This window comes from Diadema antillarum, unplaced genomic scaffold (assembly GCF_040938485.1).
Source record: "Diadema antillarum isolate AM-2024a unplaced genomic scaffold, OU_Dant_1.0 scf00000151, whole genome shotgun sequence".
Lineage (NCBI taxonomy): Eukaryota > Metazoa > Echinodermata > Echinoidea > Diadematoida > Diadematidae > Diadema > Diadema antillarum.
This window is the reverse complement of record NW_027271040.1, coordinates 2,137,213-2,162,886: the sequence shown is the minus strand read 5'-3', so window position 1 is coordinate 2,162,886 and position 25,674 is coordinate 2,137,213. Positions and strand designations below refer to the sequence as shown.

At 38.6% G+C, this 25,674-nt stretch overlaps 2 protein-coding genes across 2 annotated transcripts in view; one reads left to right on the top strand and one right to left on the bottom strand.

The window, feature by feature from the left end:
- The window catches only part of LOC139721915 (complement factor B-like), a 143,012-nt gene extending 141,073 nt beyond the window's left edge, over window positions 1-1,939 (top strand). Inside the window, exon 9 of the mRNA XM_071633239.1 lies at window positions 1,491-1,939. Within this exon, the coding sequence (XP_071489340.1) occupies window positions 1,491-1,864 (374 nt within the window). The 3' untranslated portion in view covers window positions 1,865-1,939. The remainder of the gene's footprint in view (window positions 1-1,490) is intronic.
- A 3,770-nt stretch (window positions 1,940-5,709) lies between these two features.
- On the bottom strand, window positions 5,710-9,921 carry LOC139721842 (heme-binding protein 2-like). The gene is made up of 4 exons (XM_071633161.1): window positions 9,778-9,921; window positions 9,065-9,194; window positions 7,479-7,659; window positions 5,710-5,887 (listed from the first exon to the last, which is right to left on the bottom strand). Exons 1-4 carry the CDS (start codon window positions 9,919-9,921, stop codon window positions 5,710-5,712), a joined length of 633 nt encoding a protein of 210 aa, XP_071489262.1.
- Between the last annotated feature and the right edge of the window lie 15,753 nt (window positions 9,922-25,674).

Here is a 25,674-nt window from a genome sequence, read left to right as displayed (position 1 = left end):
AGGGATGATTGTTCAAATCCTTATGGGATTCATTTAAGAGTACATTATGTATCTATACTATTGTTGTTTGAAAATTATTTGATTCAGAATGGTCTCACTATGCAGTTTAATGTTTCCAGGTTAGCATGCCTGTACAGTGACGGGACATTAAACTGCACGTTACTTGAATATGAGACCATTCTGAAGCCAATATTTTTACACAACAATAAATATATAATGTAATCTTAAATGAATTTAATCCCACAAGAATTGGAACAATCATTCCCCAGTATTCCCACTTATTCCCTACTGATCAGTTACTAGCCACCCCCTTTAAAGGTAACTTCTATTTATAACACAAACCACGTAATACTATGTGTGAAAGGCAAACGCATTGAAGCTGCAAAATAGATAGTAGGCCCCCAACTCATCGCTCCAGTGATTTCCTCATAGCTTCAAAACTGACCGGCAACCTTGATTGGTAGCCATATTGAAATTCAAAATGGCTGTCAATTCTGATGATGTATGATTGAGGTGAAATTTGTGGTCTCATCGAAAAAAAAAATACACTGTAGGAATTGCCACTACTTACAATACTTTTTGTCGCTCGCAAGTCGAAATACTGAGCAAAACCTATAAGATTGGCAGCCATATTGAAGTTCAACATGGCCGCCAAGCCTGATGAGTACAATCAACAAAAACCTGATGGTTTAGGTAACTCCTGGCTATCACAAACATAGGTAGAATATCTATTGCCACCACTTTTAATGCTTTTCATCACTCAGTCGAGATATTTTTTTTTTTATTTGGGCCATATTGAAATTCAAGATGGCCCCTAAACCTGATGATGAATAACCAAAGTAATGATTTCTGTGTTATCAGAAACATGGTTAATTCACTATCACTATTCATCATTATTTTCATCCTCTTCCTTTAGTCGAGATATAGGACAAAAAGTATCTGTTGTTTAAAATTATCGGCTGAGAATATCGGATAAACAGTACTTTTCAGCATCAGTATCCATTTATTGACAAAGTTAGCCCCGAAAAGCAATTTTGGCACAAAAATCACGCTGGAATATATATTCCACTGTACTAACCACACTCACTTGCAGAGCTACCAAGTCTCACGCATTCTGCGTGAGACACAAGCATTCAGGGGCCAACTCACGATCTCACGCATGACATTCATTTTTCTCACGCATCGGGCGAAGTCTGCAACTAGGGCCTATAATAATGAGCATAGCTCAAAAGATTAAAGTAATAGTTGCAATTGAAGGTATATTTCCCTTTTGTCTTTCAAAATAAGTAAAAAATAGTCACTTAAGTATGCACCTGATCGCACCATTAAGAGCTAAAAATTGAAAAAGCTCCCTACCGTGGGAGGCCACAGGGGGGAAAAACTCCCCTACCCTCGCTCGCAGGCACATTTGCATGCCGAGATGCCGAGTCATGAAAATCTCACTTATAAATTTTTTTTTGAACTTGGCATCCCTGCACTTGTATTTGCAGTGCGGACGTTGACAGATCTTAGAGCAACTGTCTCTGGCTGGGGAAGGCAATCAACCGGAGAAGAAAGATTCAAGATGAAGAAGCTCCTGATGAGAATTGTCGAAGGAAATCGTATGTGTGTTATCAACGACGGGGCCAAGCAGTTGTGCGCAGGTCTGCCAGGTCGTGAAGAACACGTGGAAAAAGGTGATTCCGGTGGGCCGCTGGTTGTACTGCGCGAAGCAGTGTCTCCAACCTTCGTGCAAGTGGGAGTGGTCAGCTTTTCACACGACTGCAAGGAGGATTCTCCCCCCACCTGCCGGGAATTTGACTTGTACACGCGTGTGACATACTATCTCGACTGGATCACTAACACTATGAGAGAGCACGAGTAGTTCAAACACAGTGGCGGATCCAGAGGAGGCGCAACCGGCGCACGCCTCCTTCCTATATTCTTCGTTAAAAACCCCAAAAAAGAAATTAAAAAAAAAAGAAATGAAACCCAGAAGTGGCACCACGGATGTTAGTTGCGCCTCCATTTATAGAATTCCGGGATCCGCCCCTGAAACAAGTCCCATTCTAAGAAGGAGAAAAGAAATCCACTCCTTTCTTTTTTTTCTCTCTCTCTCTCTCTCTCTCTCTCTCTCTGTCTCCTCTGTACATCCTGTTCTTGTGAAATTTTGATGTCTGTCTTTTTTCTTTTTTTTTGGTTAGTCTTTTTTTAACTTGTCCTCCTTTGTGTTTTATAACCACTCTCACTTCATATACATTGCCAGTATTGATTAGGACTATATCTTACTATCATGTCTAAATGTATAAATGTGTCTGTGATTGTTATGAATTTATCGGTTACGTGTATGCCTGTTATCGAAACAACGAGTACACGAGCAGAGATTAACAATATTGTATCAATACAGTGCACTCCCGTTGTAAAAGAATACGGTTCTAACGAAATTCTCGTTACAACGACGTAAAAATTCAGATCCTCAAACCACAACCTACTGAGTATATCATTATTTTTACATAATTTTCCTGACTGTGTGGCAGTAACAGAAATTGGATATAACGAAAGAAAAACTGCCGGTCCCGAGTATTACGTTGTAACGGGAGTGCAGTGTACTACATGTACAATATGTCCAAAAAAAAAATACAACCAGTTCATTGATAACTTCCAGTATGATTAAATTATCTGAATGCTGTTTCAGGGCCTTAATTTTGCAGAAAACCCCCATTCATTTTTGTAAAGTGGTCACACGGAAATGTGGATCGTTATAAAACAAGTCATAAATTTATGAGTCTGATTCTTCCAAGTTTAGCGCTTGGATGCTCTCCGAACTGCATAATCAATGTCAGTGACTGTGCGAACACAATGGACAGAACTTGGAGGGAAAGGATCCCCGACATGCTCTACAAAAATCCTCATTTCTCTTTGACCACTCAAGTAAAGCGAATGGGGTTTTGTGTAGATTGTGGGTAATAAGTTATAGTTACGCACCCTGAAAGTATATTTGGATTGATTCACTATTTTAAAGTCATTGGTGTGGAGGGTACCGTTGTATTTTTTTTTCTGTGATATACGGTATGATTGATTGATTATACACCACACTCTAACGTTTTAATTGTGGAATCTAGCGCTTTTATTATGAACTCTGTGACTGTATCATGATTGTATACTAAGTATAATGATATAGAAAGGGTCTACCATGGTGGAAAATGTCTGTTACTTCCGAAACCCTAAGTTTTTACATTATTCTTTATTTGAGAATTGTGAACGCTAATAAATTATGTGTTAAGGGCATTTCTTTTCAGTGTATCTACTGGTACATGTATTTTTTCCGAACACTTCTACCCAAAGACTATACTGAACAAAGTTTAAACTATAAGTCGGGAAATACATTATTTTGCATGAGGTAAACTCAAATTTCTGCTTCAAATGTATTGCGCTCATTTTTATGTATGTACATGTATGTAAACAGGTTATTTATTTTTGTTTTTGTGCTTATTGCTACACTTAATGTCAAATAAAGCGTTCCGCCACTCCAAGACTGTTTACAGTCAACTGATATAGATGAAGGTATCATGCCTCTCCTGTCACAATTGTTCTGCGACATAGATCAATTAAGACAAAGTGCATCCCGTAAAGTCAGAGGTATGAACTATAAGATCAAGTGCTACATAATCAGCCCACAAAGAATCTTTTCCACAAGCTTCTTCTACCTCTCTGGTTTTTGTGGCTCTTTCTTTCACGTCATCACTCAAAATGTTGACGAGGATATAGGAACAATATTTTTCTCGTGTTTTTATTTATCTTGATACTAGATTTAGGTGATAAATCGGACGTCAAATTTGCTGAAAACCGGACACAGGAGTTATGGCAAAACACCAGAGAGAAGCATACTTGCGCGTAATCATAAGAAACGGAAAGTGGCTAATATACTGCAGAGAAAGAAAAACTGCACATCCTGGAGATGCATGCATTTACAGAAGAATTAACTGCATACGATCAATGAAGAGAAGTATGAAAGTATGAAATGAAGTATGAAAGGGAAAGAGTTGAAATTACATTGGACTTCCGTTATAACGAAGTCCTCAAGACTTTTCTTTTATTATGTCAAAAAATTCGTTATGACCAAGCAAATGAGAATTAACATAGAGAAAATAATGTTGCGGCCTGAATTTTTACTTCGTGGTAACCGGAATTTCGTTATAACCGTGTTCGTTAACTGGAGTGCACTGTACTTATAAAAGGAGTATGAATGTTTGTTGTTTATGAGACACAAGATTCAAGATTCCAGATAATTTTTCTTTCTCACACACATATACGCGCGTACACACACAAACACATATAAACACAAAATGCAAACCTTATTAGATATATCACGACCTCTGTCAACCTGACACTCGACAAGAAATCGAAAATAAGACACGTGATTGGAACAGGTCTTCTACAGGATTCGAGTGGATCATGGTTCATTATTTTCTGCCGGACAATATATATAATATATGTATATATATATATATATATATATATATATATATATTAATTTATTTTTAAATATAATATATTTATATAATATATAATCATATGATATATATATGTACATATTTATATATATCATGTATAATATAAATACATACTAGTATATATATATATATATATATATATATATATATATATAACTTTATATGATAGGTGTCGTTAAGGGCTTATGCAAGGTACGAAATCATTTGTCAGATCACCAAGGCAATAATTATACACACGTTAATTCCACGACAACATTTTTTTCATAAGATCATTACGTTCTTTTTTGCTTTAATACTGTCATTTACGTTAATCTACAGCCACGGAAATCCACATACACATTATGTAGAACATTGTACAATAAGAACAACAAAAATCCTTTGTGTGATACCAGTATCTACAACGCATGCGTGTGATACCATGATTATACATTCATGGTTTTCACATTCTTAATTTTATGTATCTATACTACAAATCATCACTTATACCAGAAGAGCTGTTTGATGAGTTTGTGAAAGCGAAAGTCAAGCGCTCTCTTCTCGAATGCAAAGCACAGACCCGACCTATTTTTTATGAAAAAAAATTGCACGAGTGTTTATCAATATTTTGTCCTCGCAAACTATTCAATTATTGAGGGAGAGGTGTGGAAACCTCTTTGGAATCATTATTCATAAAAAGTAAAACAAACTATATCCGACAGCATTCAACACTAACCGAGGTTCAAAAACTGTCGTTCAATAACACTGTCCCTGTTGGAAAGAACACAGTGTCTCACAATGTGAAACACAATATGAACATAGCGTGAAATATCTTCACACTGTTAGATTCGAGCGTTTTAACAGTGTGAACACATTGTGAACCATCAGTTTACAGTGTAAAAGAAAATTGTACTATGTGAATTTCCCTATAAAAACCCTCAGCACAGTGTGAACATACTGTGAAACGCTGTATTATTTCCAGCAGGGTAAATTCACGTAATTAGCTACTAATGGCTGCACTATAATGATTGGTGTTCTTTATTTGTTTGTCGTCCCAAAAAAATAACGTTGATTTTCCGTTTGTTATATTAAAGCAATCAAGACGGTTGATAGTTTGCCTACAGTTTTTCCTCCTTTTTTTTTTGTAATAAGGGTATACAAAAATACGATTTCGGCAGACGATTATCGATAAAAGCAATTTCGAGCAGTCTTCGGCATAAACACTACCACCTCAATTTTACTAGTCTGTGGCAATGAACCAGATTTCGTTGTGTCGAAAAAATATGGTGAAGGGAGAGTCGTAGCCTGCAGTGTAGTAGTATGACGTCACAAAAGTGCGATTGTCGGCTCGAAGATCTTCACCAAGTTGCGCGGCGTTTTCCAGCCAGTCCTTTTCATAGGCGCGACCAGAGAAGGAGCTGGGAGGGAACAACAGAGAAAGTTTTTCAAATGCTGTCTTTAGAGTTTAAATTGAAAGAATGCCGACCTCAACGTTCTAACGTTCTACTTCTACAACTAAGGGTAAAAGAACCCGCGGAGGGTAGGGGCGGGGATGGAGGTGAGGGTGTGGAAGATGTGCCCTCCCCCCCCCCCCCCCCATTTCCTACAAGCCTAGAAATATTCGTTTAAATGTTAAACTTTCCCTTTTTTAAATTCGTGCTCACACATGGCAAAAATGACACTTTGCTTTGTTTCATACCGCATTCCTCCCGGTCATGCCCCCCCCCCACATGTCTAATGGGGCACATCATATAACGATGTTGTTAAATCCTTCCAAGAAGTGATACATTCTTTGTAAGATGATAGGGTGGTTATCCCGTGCTCGTGTGCCTAACAAAGGAGACAAAACACATTATGGAAATATCTGCCTCTGTTTCAAGAGTTCAGAATGTGATCTTTAAGTTCGAGAACAAGCTCCATGGGGCGCCAAGTGTCGCACGGTCCATGACTGATTTTGTAACGAAATCAACCTTGCGACACTTTGCGTTCCATAGAGCTTATTCTCGAAGTTGGCTTTAAATCCTCGATGTGAAGGATCACTATCTAAACGTAACTATAAGGTTGAAGCGACAATGAAAAAAAATGTGAAAACTAATCATGCGTTCTTTTTCCTGACACTGCAATATGTTATGAGGCTTTTAAGATGGCATAGGGGTAAAGGCGGAAAAAATTATAATTTTCTGCCCCTTCCGTTCTCCACTCCTCTCTCCTGCCACAGTTTCACCGAGAGCACACAGTCGAAGTTAATAAACGTGTTCTGAAGTGTTTATGTAAGGCAAAAAGGCCATAGAACTGCACAGATGTCCTTTTGCAAGACACCTTTGCAACCGTACTAAACGTTAGACTAATTACAGTCTCTATATACAAGATCGGCAAATTTCGATATTGATATTACCAATTCCTTATGTCGCAATGAATACATTCTTGATTTAAGATTGCATTGCGTATTTCTCACTGCAGTTGAACAAATAAGATGGAGATTTCTAAGATCCTTTTGTAGCAGAAAATGTTTGAAATCTTTATCATTATGACGAGTTGAGGTAGAGATAATTATTTTTATAATAAAAATAGATTCTAATTGAGTGATTTAGGAAGATTTCCAAATGTAATGAGAGCTGGTATAACATGTGTATAGCAAACAACAAACAGAATTCGTTGTCGATGGGTTAATTAAAAGAGGCTTAGGAACATTCAAACACACACACACACACATGCACACACACGTGTGGGGTGTGCGTACGCGCAAACATGTACATTGTACATACAGGCACACACCCACACATAGAAAAATAGCAAGAAGTGACAGGGGCAAACATGATTTCCCATGCACACATACACAAATAACAGAAAACCAAAGAAAAGCGGCACATATTCAACTTGGCGTCACACTTCCACGCAAGAGAATAAACTCAAGTAATATCCATACACACGGAATAAGAATAAAACAAGTATAGAGAATATCATAGGAAATTACGAGCATCGCAGTTGTACATAATAAAATATACCCACCGTACGTAGACACGTTGCTGGGGAAACTCCTCTATAAAGACGTTCTCATCCGTTGGCTGAGGAGCGTTGGACTGGATGTCATGTGGGACGAAGAAGTAAATGGTAAAATTGGACTCGCATGCTGGTCCCTGTCCTGGGATCACCCGGGTGGCTACTGGGACTGTCATGGGGATTTTCATTCCTGTTTCAAAAATATTTGAAGCAAAGCAGTTTGAGAAAGCTTTGGTCTGGCTGATTTCGAATATGAAAGGCAGTAATGCGGCTGAGTGGATGTCACCGTAGACCCTCATTCCTGATACACACTTAGATGCGAGTCCATCGGTGGAGTTATGCCCTTCAGAAGGTTAAAGGGATGGTATAGTATTGGTGGAGATGAGGTTTGGGCTTTTAACTTTTTGCGAGATACCAAGAAACCACTTATGAATAGTACAGAGCATACCATTCTAGGAGGAATTCAGAATTTATTTGATAAAAATAGGTTTTGGAACTATAATTGCTGAGACATCCAAAAACAAGTTCTCTTCTCCCTACTCGCCTTTTTCCTGTCCTCATGTCTTTTTCTGTTTCTTCTTTCAAAACTGTTCCTCTTTTTCCTTCACTGCGTTTTTTTTTCTATCTCTATTTTTCTCTTTACAAGAGAGGTTACTTGTTTTTGTTTGTCCGTTTGTTTTTTTTTTGTTTGTTTGTATAGGTCTGTATGTGTTGTGAACCTTTTATATTATATCTAGTAATTTGCTTCTTTGATGTTATTTAGTCTTTTTGTCCACGAGGAGACTGCAAAATACAAGCTTAGCTTTTTAGCATGTCTTCTCCATTTCCGGCAACTTTAGTTTTAATTTTCATTTGCTTTTGTGATGCGTATAGTATTGTTAACTTCACGTACTTTTCTTTGTTGCTACATTGTATTGATGTTGTGTTATTTTGTGTATGAAAATGTTTTACATTGTTGGAAATGAAATAAACGAAATGAAATGAAATGAAATAAAATGATGTTAAAAAAAGCCATTGTAATAAAAGGTGAGTCCCACTTTATATTACGATCGCTCTGTTTTGGATATCTCAGCCATTCCAAAACTAATTTTCATGAAATAAACATTGAATTCCTCTTCGAAGTATATGCTCTTTCAAATCTCAAAATAAGTTTTTCATTATTTTACCTAAAAATGATAGTAAAGAGAAGTTAGGTCTCAACCAACACTAACACACGACCCCTTTAATCAGTTAATCGTGTTTAAAGGCACTTTATACGCATCATACATTGCTTACTAACTTGTGTTTCTCGAAAAGGGACACAAAGCCGCCAGCCATGTGTTTACTTGCTTGAATTGTAACCATGTAATTGCTTTGTAGGGGCCATGTAAAATAAGTCATTAAACTCAAACACAACGAAGAATTTTTTGAACCAAAAGGTAAGTTTCTTGCTTGCATGTAACGAAGAGCGATGAAACACATGTGCCTTTGACAAGGCTCAGCATCACCACAAGGATGGACGACGACTTCTAAAAAGGAAATCTTCAAGAAGCAAAGCTTTGAAATAGGGGACGGTCCTCAGCTAACTGTGTTGTAAAAAAACGTCACGAACTGACCTGCTTCGTTGTTCCCCTGGATGTAGTCGAAGTCACGATGGAACCCCTCTGACACGGCCTTGTCGTACTTCAACCCAAGGACCTGAGTACCCACCCAGTTTGCCGCCTCGTAAAGACGTTCCTCATAGTTCTGCGGGTGAAGCGATGTTTGTGTGAGCGCTATGATAACTAATATTATAAAATGGCCTTTAGAATTTCTGTAACCTGATTGATCAATTGTGATGCATCGATATTTTTTTTTTTTCTAATCCACACTGAGCCGCGCTTCCGTTAAAATTCGAACGCATGCCATCATGCGCCCGGTAAAATCTAAATGCACGGCTCAAGCCTTGTATAGTGTTGTAGGTGTAAGGGAAAATGGTTGAATTTCATGAATTAACGGGTCCATTTTATAACACGCATGATGTACAGGCCTATTTCGTGGATCGGTGAGGATCGGATGCTCTCACTTAACTTTGAAATACAGTAGTCTAAGACCCACTCGCTGCGCTTCATGGGTTTAAACAGTTCCAAAGTTAAACCAGCGCATCCAATTCTCACTGATCCTCTCTATCCTGTGCATCATAAGGCATGAAAATTACATCGTTTGTGATATTCATTTCTGCAACTCACATTGTAACGAAGCGCAAAATGGTTATGAGGCATTATACCGGTATAGGGAAATTTCCTCATTTCTGTATGCGAAGAGCAAGTTTGTAAATCAAACTGATTACCTTTCCAACATATTCCTCCTGAAATGTGGGGCAGTCAAGGCCCTTGCACAAGTCCTGTCCCTGGTTTCCGTTCCAGCTTGGCAAACAGCATAGTGTTGACGGGATAACAACGATCGCAAACGCAACACAGAGAAGCGTCTTCATGTTTGTGGCTGAGTCTCTGTGATGCGAAAGAGAACATTATAGCAAATAGTTTACAAGGACCTATATTCCTAAAGAACAAAGACTTCGTGAGAAAAAAAAAAGTCAGTGGACAATTACTCTTTACCATCCCAAATACGAAGAAAGCAACAAGAGCAATATACCTATAGAATTGTAAAAGTAATATGACAGTCCGGCACAGACTAAACAAAGTTAGTAATAGACCTCTCACATGTTGGTCATGACCATTATGCAAATTAGATGAGTTGATGACGTCATCGCCTCCAGTTTTTCCTTTATTGCACACATGATATATTATATCTTTAAAATATTTTGCTCAATAATCTATAGCATCAACATTCGACACTAATGTGGGAACCAAGACAATTGTTTTTTTTTTTTGTGTGTGTGTAAATGTTATGTTTTGATATGGAAATAAATGAATGAATGAATGAATGAATGAGTAAAAAAAGGCATTGCATGAAAATATACACAGGTTATGCTCAGTCAACGGGAAAGTGCATTCTCATAACTTTTGTTTAGCCATTGTGCTTTCACACTGTATGCATTTGGAGGAGGTTTCTTGTTAATAATGTGCTTTTCGGGATTTTTTTTTTCGTTTGTATCAGAACGCGCTGGGATTGTGGTCAATGAGTGGCTGGAAAGTATGTGAATCAAATTCCACAAAATGTAATGACGAAGCCAGTGAATCACTAGGCAGTTAAGTGAAATACTTTCAGAGACTTTGGTCTTGCAAAGTTATGGTTTCGTCAAATATTATGGTATTTTTGTCGTACTGAAAAAAAAAAAAAACATCCTTATTACAAAAGTGTAAAATCAGAACAAAAGCAAACAAAATGGTGGGGCGTTTCTCTTGAATTTGCCCTTGAGCATTGTCGCATAATACGTTATGTCAATTTTGCCGACCCTTATCCATACAGAACTGATACAGGCTCTGAAACCTATCCTTAATCACGTACTATATGCAGTGCAGTCCCGTTGTGCCATCATGATACTGAAGGCCCCGTCACACTACAGCGAATGCCCAACGAATGCCCAACGAAGAATGTCCAACAAATTTGAAAATTTGAAGATATGTTCACATCCGTTGGTAATACTAGAATAGTTCGTAACATGCTTGGCGTTCTTTGTAATTACTAGCTATTCGTAGGGATTCACAGAGATACGCTGGAGCAGTTTTTTTTTAAACATGTCCAAAATCTCCAGCGTATCTCTGCGAATCCCTACGAATAGCTAATGAATACAAAGAACGTCAAACATTTTACGAAGTATTCTAGTATTAGCAACGGATGCAAACTGTTTTCACATTTTCGAATTTGTTGGGCATTCGCTTGGCATTTGTTGGGCATTCGCTGTAGTGTGACGGGGCCTTGAGTACGTGCGCCCCCACCTGGATCCGCCAAATTCCCGTTACAACAAAGTTAGAATTTAAGTGCCTAGAATTAATATACATGTGTATATGTATATATATTCATATTTATATTTATATATATGTTTATATTTATATTTATGCATATATATATACATATATACATGTATATATATATATATATATATATATATATATATCATATACTAAGTGGTCAGTGGCGTATCTAGGGAAAACGGCGCCCGGGGCAAGCGCGAAAATTGCGCCCCTAATTTCTGAAAAAGACTAGAGTTCAACCCCAACCCCATCCCGGTAGGGACTTTAAGCAAAGTCCACATGATATGCTTTTCAAGCCCATATAGGGGTCTTTTGAGGGTGATTTAAATGTAATGAATTTTGATAAATTTTGGCGAGCGAGCGCAGCGAGCGAGCCGAAAATTTCTGTATTTCAGCTGACAAAACATGGAATTCTTGTCATTTTTTGCTTATCAAATCTTACAATTCTAATCAAGATTGTGACGGCCTTATAGATAACGATTTATCTATACCAACAAACTGAGTACTTTAAAAAATATTCTAAATCAGGGGGGCATTTCATGAAGCATTTTGTCCGACAACCTGTCGGACAAAATTTGCTTTCAGCCAATCAGAAGCAAGGATTTGAGTAGCTTTTAACAGTTTGTCAGACGAAATAGATTCTGACAAATTGCTTCATGAAATGCCCCCCCCCCCCCATGTACGCGCGAGTGAGCCGAAATTTGTATATTTCCGCGTCATTATCATGTTTTGTTCTTATCTCCTTTTTGTTTAGATAAATTTTGGCGAGTGAGCGCAGCGAGCGAGCCGAAAATTTTTTATATTTCAGCTTACAAAACATGGAACTCTTGTCATTTTTTGCTTATCAAATCTTACAATTCTAATCAAGATACAATGTACAGTGACGGCCTTATAGATAACGATTTTTACCAACAAACTGAAGACTTGAAAAAATACTCTGAATTAGTACGAGCAAGTGAGCCGAAATTTGTATATTTCCGCGTCATCATCACGTTTTGTTCTTATCTCCTTTTTGTTTTGATAAATTTTGGCGAGCGAGCGCAGCGAGCGAGCCGAAAATTTCTGTATTTCAGCTTACAAAACATGGAACTCTGGTCATTTTTTGCTTATCAAATCTTACAATTCTAATCAAGATTGTGACGGCCTTATAGATAACGATTTTTACCAACAAACTGAGGAATTGAAGAAATACTCTAAATTAGTACGAGCGAGTGAGCCGAAATTTGTATATTTCCGCGTCATCATCATCACGTTTTGTTCTTATCTCCTTTTTGTTTAGATAAATTTTGGCGAGCGAGCAGAAAATTTTTGTATTTCAGCTTACAAAACTTGGAACTCTTGTATTTTTTTGCTTATCAAATCTTTCAATTCTAATCAAGATATAGTGCCGGCCTTATAGATGACGATTTTTACCAACAAACTGAGGGCTTGAAGAAATACTCTTATTAGTACGAGCGAGTGAGCCGAAATTTGTATATTTCCACGTCATCATTACGTTTTGTTCTTATCTTGTTTGATTTTTTTGGCGTCCCCCTTCCCCCCGTATGTTTGAAACCGTTGGCGCCTTCTTTTGATCCAATTGGCGATCGCTTCAGAAGGAAAGAAATTGCAGAAACTGCTCCGTGAAACATTTTGCCTGCTAAATATAAAATGACATGTGTGAACACCATAGACATTGTCATTTTGTCAGCGTCATCATCACATTTTGTTCTTACCTTCTTCTCCTATATAAAATTTAGAGAGAGAGCGCAGCGAGCGAGCCGAAAACTGTATTTCAGCTTACATAACATGGAATTCTTGTGTGAACACAATAAACATTGTCATTTTGCCATCGTTATGTTTTGTTTTTATCTTTTTTTGATTTGGTTTTCTGCCCCCCCCCCCCCCCCCACCCATCCTTCCTCCCCCCTCCTTTCCGGTGAGTTTCTCCTTCTTCTTCTTTTCTTTTCTTTTTTTTTCTTTTTTTCTTCGTTTTTTCTTTTTTTCTTCTTCTTCGTTTTTTTTTTGCGCCCCCAAGGAGTGGCGCCCGGGGCACGTGCCCCCCTTGCCCCCCCCCCCTAGATACGCCACTGTAAGTGATACTTTCCTTGTTCGATTTTAAATTTCGATAAAACGATTCGATATCTAGCATGTGCTCAAAGACTGCAGGCTCCTGCATGTTTTTTTTTTTCTTCCCCTTTATTCTGAAACAAGTGTATCCTCGATTCCTTTGATCTCATTGTTATTTTTATACTTTAAAAATTTTGATTATGATACTATGAATGTAATATTGTTGTTTTTTTCTATTCTGTTGTCAGATACACGTGTTGTCATTGTTCAATATATGATTTCCTTGAAAAAAAAATGCAGAAATAAAATCGAACTGAACTGAACTGAATTTCTATATAATCCTTGGCACGTACTACATACACCTTAGAAACCCGCAGACAAACACGCGCAATGGCGTTCTCTTATGCTGTAGGGTAAAGGTTGTGGAGGGCTCAAAAGAAAAAAGATAATCAGTAAAACACCCGAAAGCCCGCTTTTGTTTTTGATTTTTTTTTCTTCGTTTTTTTCGTTTCGTCGAGCTAGCTGAAATTGTTGACACCTAGTTAGGGATGAGTTCCTTAGCTAGCTGTTTGAGATTTTTCCCATTCTGTAACGCCTATTCGTAAACAAAGAGACCTCCGGGTGATTTTCAGACTTGCATATAAACATCGATAAATTAGTTGTTCTGTCATGGTTACACAGTTTTAAAATTCGTATTTATTGGCGTGAGGAATAGGAATACCGTCAAAAATCATATGAAATCACATGAATGAGCGGGGATGATGCAGTTTCACATAAAAATGCATGATTGGGTGCTCAAATAAGCAGAACACGAAAAGAAAACATGCAGAAATTCTATACAGGTGAACTTGTTAAGCAATTGACATTGTCATGGAATTACATCGTTATACAACACTAGAATATGTGAGCTTCCTACATAGTCATCATCTTTCTTCACTGCACTATAGGGCCTATGTGTTTGGGAGTTTTCATGGGGTCATCGCAGAAGACCGACACCCACGAGTCATACAGCCCACGAGTTCGACATTGAAAAGAGGTTCATGAGTCATACAGCTTATGAGTCATACCACTACAGCCCATGAGTTCGACACTAGGTAAAAACAGCGATTCAACAGATTCACATTAGGCCAAGTAAAAAAAGAAAGTAGTTTCTCGTCCGGGTTTTTTGAGCAAGGCGATGAGGGAGGTCCTTACTATTTGATATCTTACTATTTTTTTTCGAGGATTGTCAAAATGAAAGTAATATGTGTTTATATGTGTGATATAAACCACTTATCATTTGAGTGATGCACCAAATCTGCGTATATTGCTGTTTATGCATGACAAGTATACCAATTTAACTACACTGTGAGTGTATTCATTCAGTCATTTATTATCAAGGGTATGAAAAAAAAACACAATTTTTTAACATAACATAATACACATTTATGCATCACTTGTTGAACCTACGAATCCAACCATTATCTCTGGAAATGCATAGCACTATTTTTGCCTTTCAACACAACACAAACTTACTGAGTTAGATCTTTTCTCATATGAAAACTTATTCGCTCAAGGATTTAAAATGCCGCAGACAGTGCTGCCAATTGTCAACCCTGTGAAACAACCACCTGATTTCCTTTTTACTGAAAGACAAGACGAACCAGTTGAATACTATATTCAATATTTAAAGCCGTTCGCTGTGCACACGTGCGTTTGAGATCGGTTCTCTCCATCACTCCACGATTTTTTTTTCCAGCTCCAGAACGCATGCTATGCTGGCTGGCTGGTCCCCTCTACTACAGGGAAACCCCGTTATAACGAGTTCGGTTATAACGAGGAACCGCTTATAACGAGGTGATCGCGTCGGTCCCGTTTTCCTTTGCGTGTAATGGCAGAACGAATCGGTTATAACGTGTTCGGTCATAACGAGATTCCGGTTATAACGAGGACAATTTCGCTAAATCATGATAAAGAAAAACATAAACAATTTGATCGGATATAACGAGGTTCCGTTTCTTGACCAAATCGCCGCTTTCAAACACGCGACAAATGAAACATTGGAAACCGAAATCTCGCTATCCACGTCTTTTCCCGTTTTGCAGAGAACCGTTCCTTCCATGTTTTCTTCTTAATCATGCGATAAGACACAGGAACACCTTCCGATGTTCCTACTAATTATTAAACATAATCATTCGGTTTTCTTTTTCGCGAGAAACGCGTGCGTGATTATGAGGTCAGACCACAGCGCAACGAGAAAAAAAAAATAGATAACGCATTCAAAAACTTTTCATGTAGCGACAATAAAATTTGACCAAAAATGGACAATTGGAATGCGTGTGCAACTCATCATTATATCCTTTCCAATTTTAGTTCCGACTTCCAGTTCTTTTGCTGGTTTTGAGCAAAATGTATGAGTTTAGATGATTAAAGCCGAAATAATAAAATCATCGCCCCGATCCCGCCGGGTGACAGTAGCGTTAAAATAGTTGAGTAACGCATGTTAACCTATACTTAATCGGTGTTCAGAAAAAGAAACAAACGCATTTATTAGTTTGAACAGATCTGGATTTGTTCATTATCATATAACAAATGATAATTTAAATATTAGTGTGTATGATCAAAGCAGAAATAATTAGTGAAATTATCACGATCCTGCCAGGTGACAGTAGAGTAAAAATAGTTGAATAACGCATGTTAACCTACTTAATCGGTGCTCGGAAAAAGAAACAAACGCATGTATTAGTTTGAATAGATCTGGATGTGTTCATCATCATTTAACGAATGATAATTTAAATATGAGTGTGTATGATTAAAGCCGAAATAATGAATGAAATCATTGCGATCTCGCCGGGTGACATAGTAGCGTAAAAATTGTTGAATAACGCATGTTAACCTACTTAATCGGTGCTCGGAAATAGAAACAAACGCATTCAAAAGTTCAAGAACGGATGTACAAAACGCGAAGAGATTTTCGGAAGAAAATAAAGAACGCATTTTTAATCCCTTCGAGCGCAACGATCATACATTATATAAAATTACAGCCAAATGATTCATGAAATTATCGAATTCCCGCTGGGCACCAACAGCGTAAAATACCTCGCAAGTTAGCGGTAAACAACGCACGTATGTTACTCTGAAATCATCGCGATCTCGCCAGGTGACAGTAGCGTAAAAAAAGTTGAATGACGCATGTTAACCTAAATCAGAAAAAGAAACAAACGCATTTATTAGTTTGAATAGATCTGGTACAGATTTGCGTAAACAGGATGACAACCTCCCACATTCAATCCTGTCACATATTTTCAAGAACGGTCGTACAAAACGCGAAGAGATTTTCGGAAGAAAATAAAGAACGCATTTTTAATCCATTTGGGCGCAACGATCATACATTGTACTAGCCTTTAAACAAGGCGACTCGCTCTGCGTGCCCCCGTATAGCGCGTTTACCCCACAAACCTGTTGGCCGGCGAGTGGAGCAAGCCGCCTTTATCCACTCGTTCAGGGATGTGTACTTTTGTCGTTGTTGTTGCTTTATATTCTTTGACAAATTTGCGTACAAATTTGACGCAGAAAATACACACGGCACCAAGGCAAGCCTCGTTAATATTAAGTAACTATTCTACTTAATATTAACGAGGCTTGCCTTGGTGCCGTGTGTATTTTCTGCGTCAAATTTGTACGCAAATTTGTCAAAGAATATAAAGCAACAACAACGACAAAAGTACACATCCCTGAACGAGTGGATAAAGGCGGCTCGCTCCACTCGCCGGCCAACAGGTTTGTGGGGTAAACACGCTATACGGGGGCACGCAGAGCGAGTCGCCTTGTTTAAAGGCTAACATTGTACATGTACAGTACCAGATACAGCCGAAATGATTCATGAAATCGTCGCATTCCCGCTGGGCACCAACAGCGTAAAAATACCTAGCAAGTTACGGTAAACAAGGCCTGTATGTTACTCTACAGTATATGTTCGCCCCCATATTTGCGCTGGTGTTTAGAAAAAGCTTAACAAACAAGAATTACAATAAAGAATTAACTTATCATTTCAGCCTCTATTTCTTCATCTAATTCACAAATAATCTCCCTTTATTCTCTCAATAATAACGCTCAATAATTGTGTAATAATAACGCAAAGGATATGTTTAAGTTTCATGGATGGGTATATGGCGTCATGCTTATGTTTTTCTTTGTTTTTAATGAGTATGGTTATAACGAGGTACCGGTTATAACGAGGGAATATCGCCGGTCCCACGGATCTCGTAATAACGGGGTTTGTGGTTACACATTGCGCAATCAATCTAGCAGCACACGAAGCGGGCAACAGCACGAGAGAAATGTACAGAAGGTGCTCAACGTCCTGTCTACATCACGACGTACCGAGTGCGCTGTACATCACATCCCAGGCCCGCCGCCCAACCAACTACAGTTAGTTCAACTGCCTTGTGGGTCATTCCTTCTTGCCGAGCTCGCAGTGTGAAATGCATGCGTTGTTACATACGCACTACAGAAGCTACAGCTGTGCTACAGCTAAGTAGAGGACGCAAGGCGTAATTAGAAATAAGACATCACGATTGGTAGGTGAATTGTTGATTTTTTTTTTTCGGCGGCCGAAAAAATAGTAAATATCAAAAAAAGTCGATGCGGCAACTGAAAATCGATGCGGGCGGGGAGCGGGTTGGGACGAGAATTATGAATTTCTTGGTATTTTCAGCGCCATTTTGAAAATAGTAAATAGTAAAAAAATCGATGCGGCGGCCAAAATCGATGCGCGCGAGGACGAGAAACTGGTTTCTTTTTTTACTTGGCCTTACAACTCCGTTACTCGGAGCTTTGTGTCGGTCTCGTGCATGGGCCTCGTTAGCTTATAGTGTCGAACTCATGGACTGTATGACTTGTGGGTGTCGGTCTCGTGTCGTGCACCCGTTTTCATGAGTATTTGTTTATCATGGTCAGGGACTACGATAAATTCCACAAACTTAAAGGACAAGTTCACCTTCATAGACATGTGGGTTGAGTGAATGCAGCAATATTAGTAGAACACATCAGTGAGAGTTTTAGGAAAATCGGACAATCCATTCAAAAGTTATGAATTTTTGAAGTTTCTGCTCAGTCATGGCTGGATGAAAAGACTAAGTAAGCTTGTAATGTCACATGAGTACAACGATATAAAGAAAGAATAAAGAAAATTCAACGTATTTCCATTTTTCTCACATAACAAAAGGACACTCGACTTCTCTCTTTCCGAAGGGAGGGGGAATAATATTACCCTTAACATACGTCAGTAGCAAGTCGAAGAAATGTGCACTTTATTCAAAAAGTAAAGTTTTGTGAAATTTTCTTTTTATTTTCCTTATATAGTTGTACGCATGTGACATCATACACTGAAGTAGTCTTCTCATCCAGCAGTAACTGCGCAGATACTTAAAATATTCATAACTTTTGAACAGATTGTCCGATTTTCCTCAAGCTTTCACTGATGTGTTCTACTAATATTGCTGCATTCTCTCAATCCTAATGTATATGAAGGTGGACTTGTCCTTTAATGTACATGATGTGAAATCGTCCGAAATGCCCCTTTAAAGGGATAGTACAGTATTGGTGGAGATGAGAATTGGGCTTTTAACTTTTTGCGAGATACCAAGAAAACAGTCATGATATAGTACGGAGCATACCATTTTAAGAGAAATTCAAAGTTTATTTGATGAAAATCGGGTTTGGAATGACTGAAACATCCAAAAACAAAGTAAAACAAAGCGATCGTAATAAAGTGTGGGTCCCACACTTTATTAGAATCGCTCTTTTTTGGATATCTCAGCCATTTCAAAACCAGTTTTCATCAAATAAACATTGAATTCCTCATTGAATTACATGCTCTTTCATATTTCAGAAGAGGTTTCTCATTATCTCACCAAAAAAAATGTCAGAAACCTGAAATTAGGTCTCAACCAAAACTGTACGATCCCTTTAATCAGTTGACTTTGACCAAAAAAAAAAAAAGAATAAAGAGAAAAATGTAACAGTGAACGTTTAATGAAGATCAGATCATGTTTACTGCAAAAATTATGGAATCTTATTCCATTCCAAGATTTATGTGATCGCCATAAAACATCAATAGTGAAACATAGCTATTGGTAACAATTTTCGGGGATATGCGACTAGGTTATGACATTCAGTTTCCAATACTTCCAGATTCTTACGTAACTGTTAATATGGCATCGTCTAGAGTGGGAGTCATTCGTTCAGTGCAAAAGCAATCCAGTATTGAAGTTACAGCTGCAGCATCAGCTTTACATAATGTCATGGATTGATATGAATCGTTGAATAATGATTTCCGCCTTTTAAATTTATAGAAAAGAAAACGAAACATTGACAGGTTGTAGTGAAATCGTCACTGCTTTTGTTATCTGTTTGATTTTACACCAGTTATTGACGTCAACGTTACACTTGAATGCACATATCAACACATGTCGAGATATAGCCATAACAAAACATGAAGCCACTTCTGATTGGATAAACTCAATGTGATCTCTCATGAACTGCGAAGCTAATAGCTTTTGCTCGCATCGTATATACCATACCATGGACTTAGACCCCGTTTACAGTGGGAGGCTCGGCCGCGGCCGAGCCCACCTTCATTTCAGCGTAAACGCGCAAAAGGCCAAATGCGAGGCCAAAATTGGCCTCGCATTTGGCCACGCTCTGGAGGTGGTCTCGGCCGCGGCTCGGCCGCGGCCGAGCCCGGCCTTTTCTCAGTGTAAACGCAAACTGGGCCAAATGCGCGGCCAATTTTAGTCTGGCTTCCAAACCCTCTGCCTGTACTATTTCGCTATTCAGGATATTAACTCCCTCAACGTCGAAAACTAGTATAGTTTAAGGTGGTTTTGTCCTGCAAAGGATTTTTTCCTTCGGCAAAGGCCTTTGCCCGAACGGCGACTTCGTCGCCACGAAATTCAGTTGGCAAAGGGTCTAAAAACCAGACAATACCAAATTGCGTTTGTTTACAAGCAGAGCGCCACAACGATAAAATATTGAAAGGTTTGAATCAAAAGCGCGGCCGAGCCCGGCAGTGTAAACGGACAAAATTGCGGGGCTCGGCCTCGCAATTGAGGTCGGGCTCGGCCGCGGCTCGGCCCAGCCCCGCACTGTAAACGGGGTCTGACTGCACATGGACTATGAACGGAGATCTTTCTTTGATCCCATCATCACCACCGCCACCTGATTATGTGCATCTTAATGAGTACATTCAGGTGTCTGGACAATAACGATTGTGTGATCATGTATCGTCACTAACAAAAGAATCGTTTCCCTCATTTCAGTCTTGTTTCGCTGATGTGCCTTTTTTCGGACGGATATGTCTTTGAACAAATACAGAAGATGAGGAGCAGCAAAACCTGAGAACATGACAAATTTTGTGTCAAAAGATGGGTTATTGCTTATTCGCGCATTTTCGCACGGGCATAAGACCTTGCCTAACGGCAAGATATACCTGTTCTCTACCGTTACCATCCCTTTTTGCTTTGGAATAAGCTGCGGAAAAGTGAGAAATTGAGATCACAAATGACAATCATTCTGCCAAAATGTTAGCTTTCTTTTAAAAACTGCCAGCTTCTCCCAAGCGAAATTGTTTGAGGCATGATTTCCTAACATACGCCACAACTGCACATTCACTTTACTTGATTTTTTTTTTGAGTTATTTTCTTCTGCGCATATAGTTTTAGATTTCTCGAATCGTGTCTTGATCTTCTCCCAGCTTGCTGGCGGTGGCGATCATGGGATCAAAGCAGTGAAGCATGTTATAAACGTCTTTGCGTCCCTATCAACTATAAAGGCCAAGCTTCGCATACAAGACATCCTACATCACTAATACATTCAATTTTGATTCCATTTGAATAAATGAAATGCATTCTTTATGCATGTTGAGGATAGTCCATTTCGGTGTTGGCACGTGTTAAATTATATGTTCCGTAGATTGCCCTAAACAACCATAGATGCTGTTAGAAGCTTGCCCTCTTTAGAAACAGCTAAGTAAATTCCACCCCAAGGAATGTCATTGGACATGTTGGAATTAAGGAATAGCTGAGTGAAATGCTTCTTTATACAAGGCTGTAGGGAAAGAAACATCGATGAACAAATTGTAACGCGCTGCAGTCTATTTTTATGGGGTGGATAGATCAGCGAATTTTGCCGAAGTTCTCTTCGATTATAGATTTAATATATATTGCATTTAATAGTAAGCATACAGATTATGAAATGGTGGAATTATCGAACAAATGTATGACCTGTTTTGTTTTCGGTTCGGTTTTTTCTCCAGTTCGAAGTGTTGGAATGTCGTGCGTATTGTACTTCTACGTACAGGTGCAGTTGTTTTCGCTTTACAAATTTACACGCAAGCTTAACTTGTAGGCCTATTTGCCAATGGGGCTGAATCGATTGAGGAATCTGCTCAAAGTTTAATTGATAATCTCTATTATTTGTTACATCACATCCCGGGCCCAAATCTTTGCGAAGGTAATGCTTCTGGCACACACTAGTCTGGCGAAGATAAGATAAGTCCAGTATGGTACGAACTTGTCATGATCACCGATTGTTAAAACAAAACTAGGGATCTACCAGATTAACACTATAAGTGGGAATTTATCAATTGTAAGAAGTTGGAGACCCATTAGGCCTACCCTATTAGACGACACAAGGGTAAACGTTCTATATCCAGAGCAAAATCTGACAATGAAAGAAAAGAAAAAAACACAGACAGCAGTAGGTCTTTGACAATTCTTGCAAAAATACAAGATGCAGATGAAGATATAAATTTAGTCACTTATGCGGAACTAATATCACTTCCTTTGGATCCAATTCCCCTACTGATGGACGCATGCAGAAACGGGCAACGCAACTGACATTTACTTGATTGATAGAGTGGTCATGTCATACATTGGAAGATATCTGCATGACAAACACGACATAGCAATCAATTTTAGTGCAAACTGATTCCAAACATCCAATAAGATATTCAGATTCATATATACATGATTTGGAGCAATGAGGACATAATTATCATCAACAATGACCAAAATCAAACATGGACTCAAAGTATCAAAAACTATTTATCATGTACAAGCTAGTGGCTGGATTGACCGAAAGATCGGTCAGTATCTGTCCGTCGGGGAATGTTCCGCGGAGACTGCGTCTGGCTTCACGGATCCCCTCCAGGACAGCGTTAATGGCAAAATATAAAAAGAGTCCTCCGGACAGACGGATCTTTCTGTCTAGTGGCTGGATAACAACGAAGAGAGGTCCCAAGAGGAATGATATCCATATACAGTATAAAAGTGACAGCCAAGCTCTAAAAAATGTCACGATCTTTTGAAAAGTGCTACGACCGGACTGCGAAATTTTGAAGTGTTTACAAGAATTTCTACATCCACAGAAAAACACAAAACGTACAAGTATTACAAAATGGTTATAATAGTCTTACGTGATATGTCTTACCTCCACTCTGTACGTTGACTTTGTCGCACGGGAACGGGCGTCTGTACGATATACTAGTAGCTGTAGGAAGTCAGTCTTCACAATCAGTATCCTTGGTGCACATTGCACATCACACACTACGGTGCAGAGCTTACCGATGGGCAGCGGAGACTATCGGACGTAACATCATCGCATTTCATAGATGTTCCACTCATTAGCCAGTAGAACCATACACACTACGTGTATAGAATAGACACACGCACACACACACACACACACACCACACACACACACACACACACACACACACACACCACACACACACACACACACACACACACACACACACACACCACAAACACACGCCATCAAAAATATTCCAGCTGACGTTCCTGTTTTGTAAACTGAACATTATCAAGGTAAAAGTCAATGTGGGACAGTTTTGAAAATAACTATTGCTTTTCTTAGATTTTTTAACAATCAATTGTCCTAATTTATGGTCTAATTTATATTTTTCCGATAAAAAGGAGAGGGGGAAGGGGCAAAGAGAGAGAAAAAAACCTCAACCAACTTTTTTTCACACTTTCCTATTCCAGCAAACACAATCCTAATCTACCGCCGTTGATAGCTATTTTCTTTTTTCTTTTCATTACATTCCAAGATCATTTCATGCACTTCAGAGACTACACGCAACCAACACCTTAATGAATATCTAAATGTGTTTAATCGCAAATGTATTTATAAGTGTAGATATAAATGTGAATTGAGCGAAAGCAGCAATAGAACACATGCATCAGTGACAGTTTGAGGAATATTGATTCAAAGTTATTTATTTTTAGAGTTTCAGCTCGCTAGATATAAAGAAGACAGAACTACATTTCTTTACATCATTCTGGACTGGACAGTTGGGGTAATGTTCATGTCAGTTGTGTGCGGCGTATGTATGGGGTACATCTCTGTGGTGTGTGTGTGTGAGAGAGAGAGAGAGGGTGAGAGAGAATGTGTGTGTGTGTGTGTGTGTGTGTGTGTGCAAGTGTTTTGGTGGTAGGGTCTCGATCCATTCGTATTGTCTTCATTTTAGCTGTGTTTGACGAATTGTTCAAACCAGAATTGTTTAGGACAGAACACGCATGCGCAGGGATCGATTGCAATGTTTAATGAGCGGAATATTGTATTTTTGTTGACATGTATTTGCCATTTAGTTACATTGTTTTACACTTTTGTTTTTTCTTTTGTATATTTGTATTTATGTAGTGACATTATTCTATTTAGAGACTGTTACGACGATTTTCATGCCTGAGTGCATGACAATAAAACTAATGACTTGAATCTTGAATCTTGAATCTTTATGTTGTTGTTTCCTTTTCAATACTTTGTGTTTCATTTGTACTCACGGCTCGTGGAGAAAATTAGACATCAAAATATGATAAAGCCAAAGAACACAATATGGGAAGAGTAAGATGGATCGAAATAAAGAGGAAGGCCAGAAGAAAGACACAAAGAAAGAGCGATAATGTATTGGACATGCAATCACAGGATACCGCATAGAAATTAAAACTTCCTATAACATTTCTTCCATTTCGTTAAACATTACCCACTTTCTCAAACGGATGTTAATGTATTTCTTTTAATTTGGATGAGGGCAAAGTCTCCACAGTCGAAATACAGATGTAAAAAAAAAGATACGAGATGTGTCACAGGTCAAATCCCATCAGGTTTGACGTCAGAATGATTAGTTATTAAATGCAAGGTATAGGCCTGATATGACAAGCAACGTCATCCATCTATAATGCAATTAGAATTTGCGATATCTAATGTCATAACCTAGGAATTATGATATCATCAATGCCAATTGCCCGGGTATGCAGACACATCGTTCTTTCTTTGTTTTGTTTTGTTTTGTTTTGTCATTTTCACAAACCAGTATTGAATAGTGAGCGATGGCCAGCTACACAGAAACGTGAAACTATTAAGAAATATCCTAGTACATTTTTAAAACTTTGTGGGTTTCTTCATTAAAAGAAAGATTAGGAGTTTCAACATTTGCGTAGGTCTCACCTCCATGGTTTACATAAGGGTGGGTAGTCAGGGCAATCATTGCATTGCATTGTCGTCTGAAATGGTGCATTACAGTATATATACATACAATTGTATTATGAAATGATGTAAGCCATCCTGTCTGAAGGAATATTCTTGCTATTCCACTGTATGAGCGCCGAGCACGTGGCAAGAACAGGTCTAGTGAGTGAACTTGACTTGACACTGACTTTGGACCAATCAGAACCCTCGATTGGCGCAGCAGTTACGAAATGCAGGAATGGGCCCCGCCCCCATTTACCCACCAATGATACAATTATTCGTCTACTTGGTGTTGGTGAATTGTGATGAAGCTTCTCCTCGGTAGAACCAACGCTAAACTCTGTGCTTTGACGTATAGACGTTCTACAGAATACCTGCAAGTGCAGTGAGTACCATATAACTGCTATTATTCATATATATTTTTATCGATTTTTATGAAGGTAAGGTAGTCTTTGGGCCTTATCACGATGCGATGTCAGCTACCCTCGTAAAGAGTAGTCCCACCTATTAAAAATGGTGTAATGTATTTTATCACACGTAGCCGAAACATACTGAAGCCAGTTCAAGTTGACTTATGTTATAATCCGTATATTGTTTACACTTACTTGCTAACAAGATACCACAGGATTGAAGGACAAAGCAATGAGGATTAAGTGTCTTTCCTTCTAGGGAAGGGGCACTAGTACCGCTGCAACCAACCAAGCCCACACCGCACCAACAAGGGCTCTCAA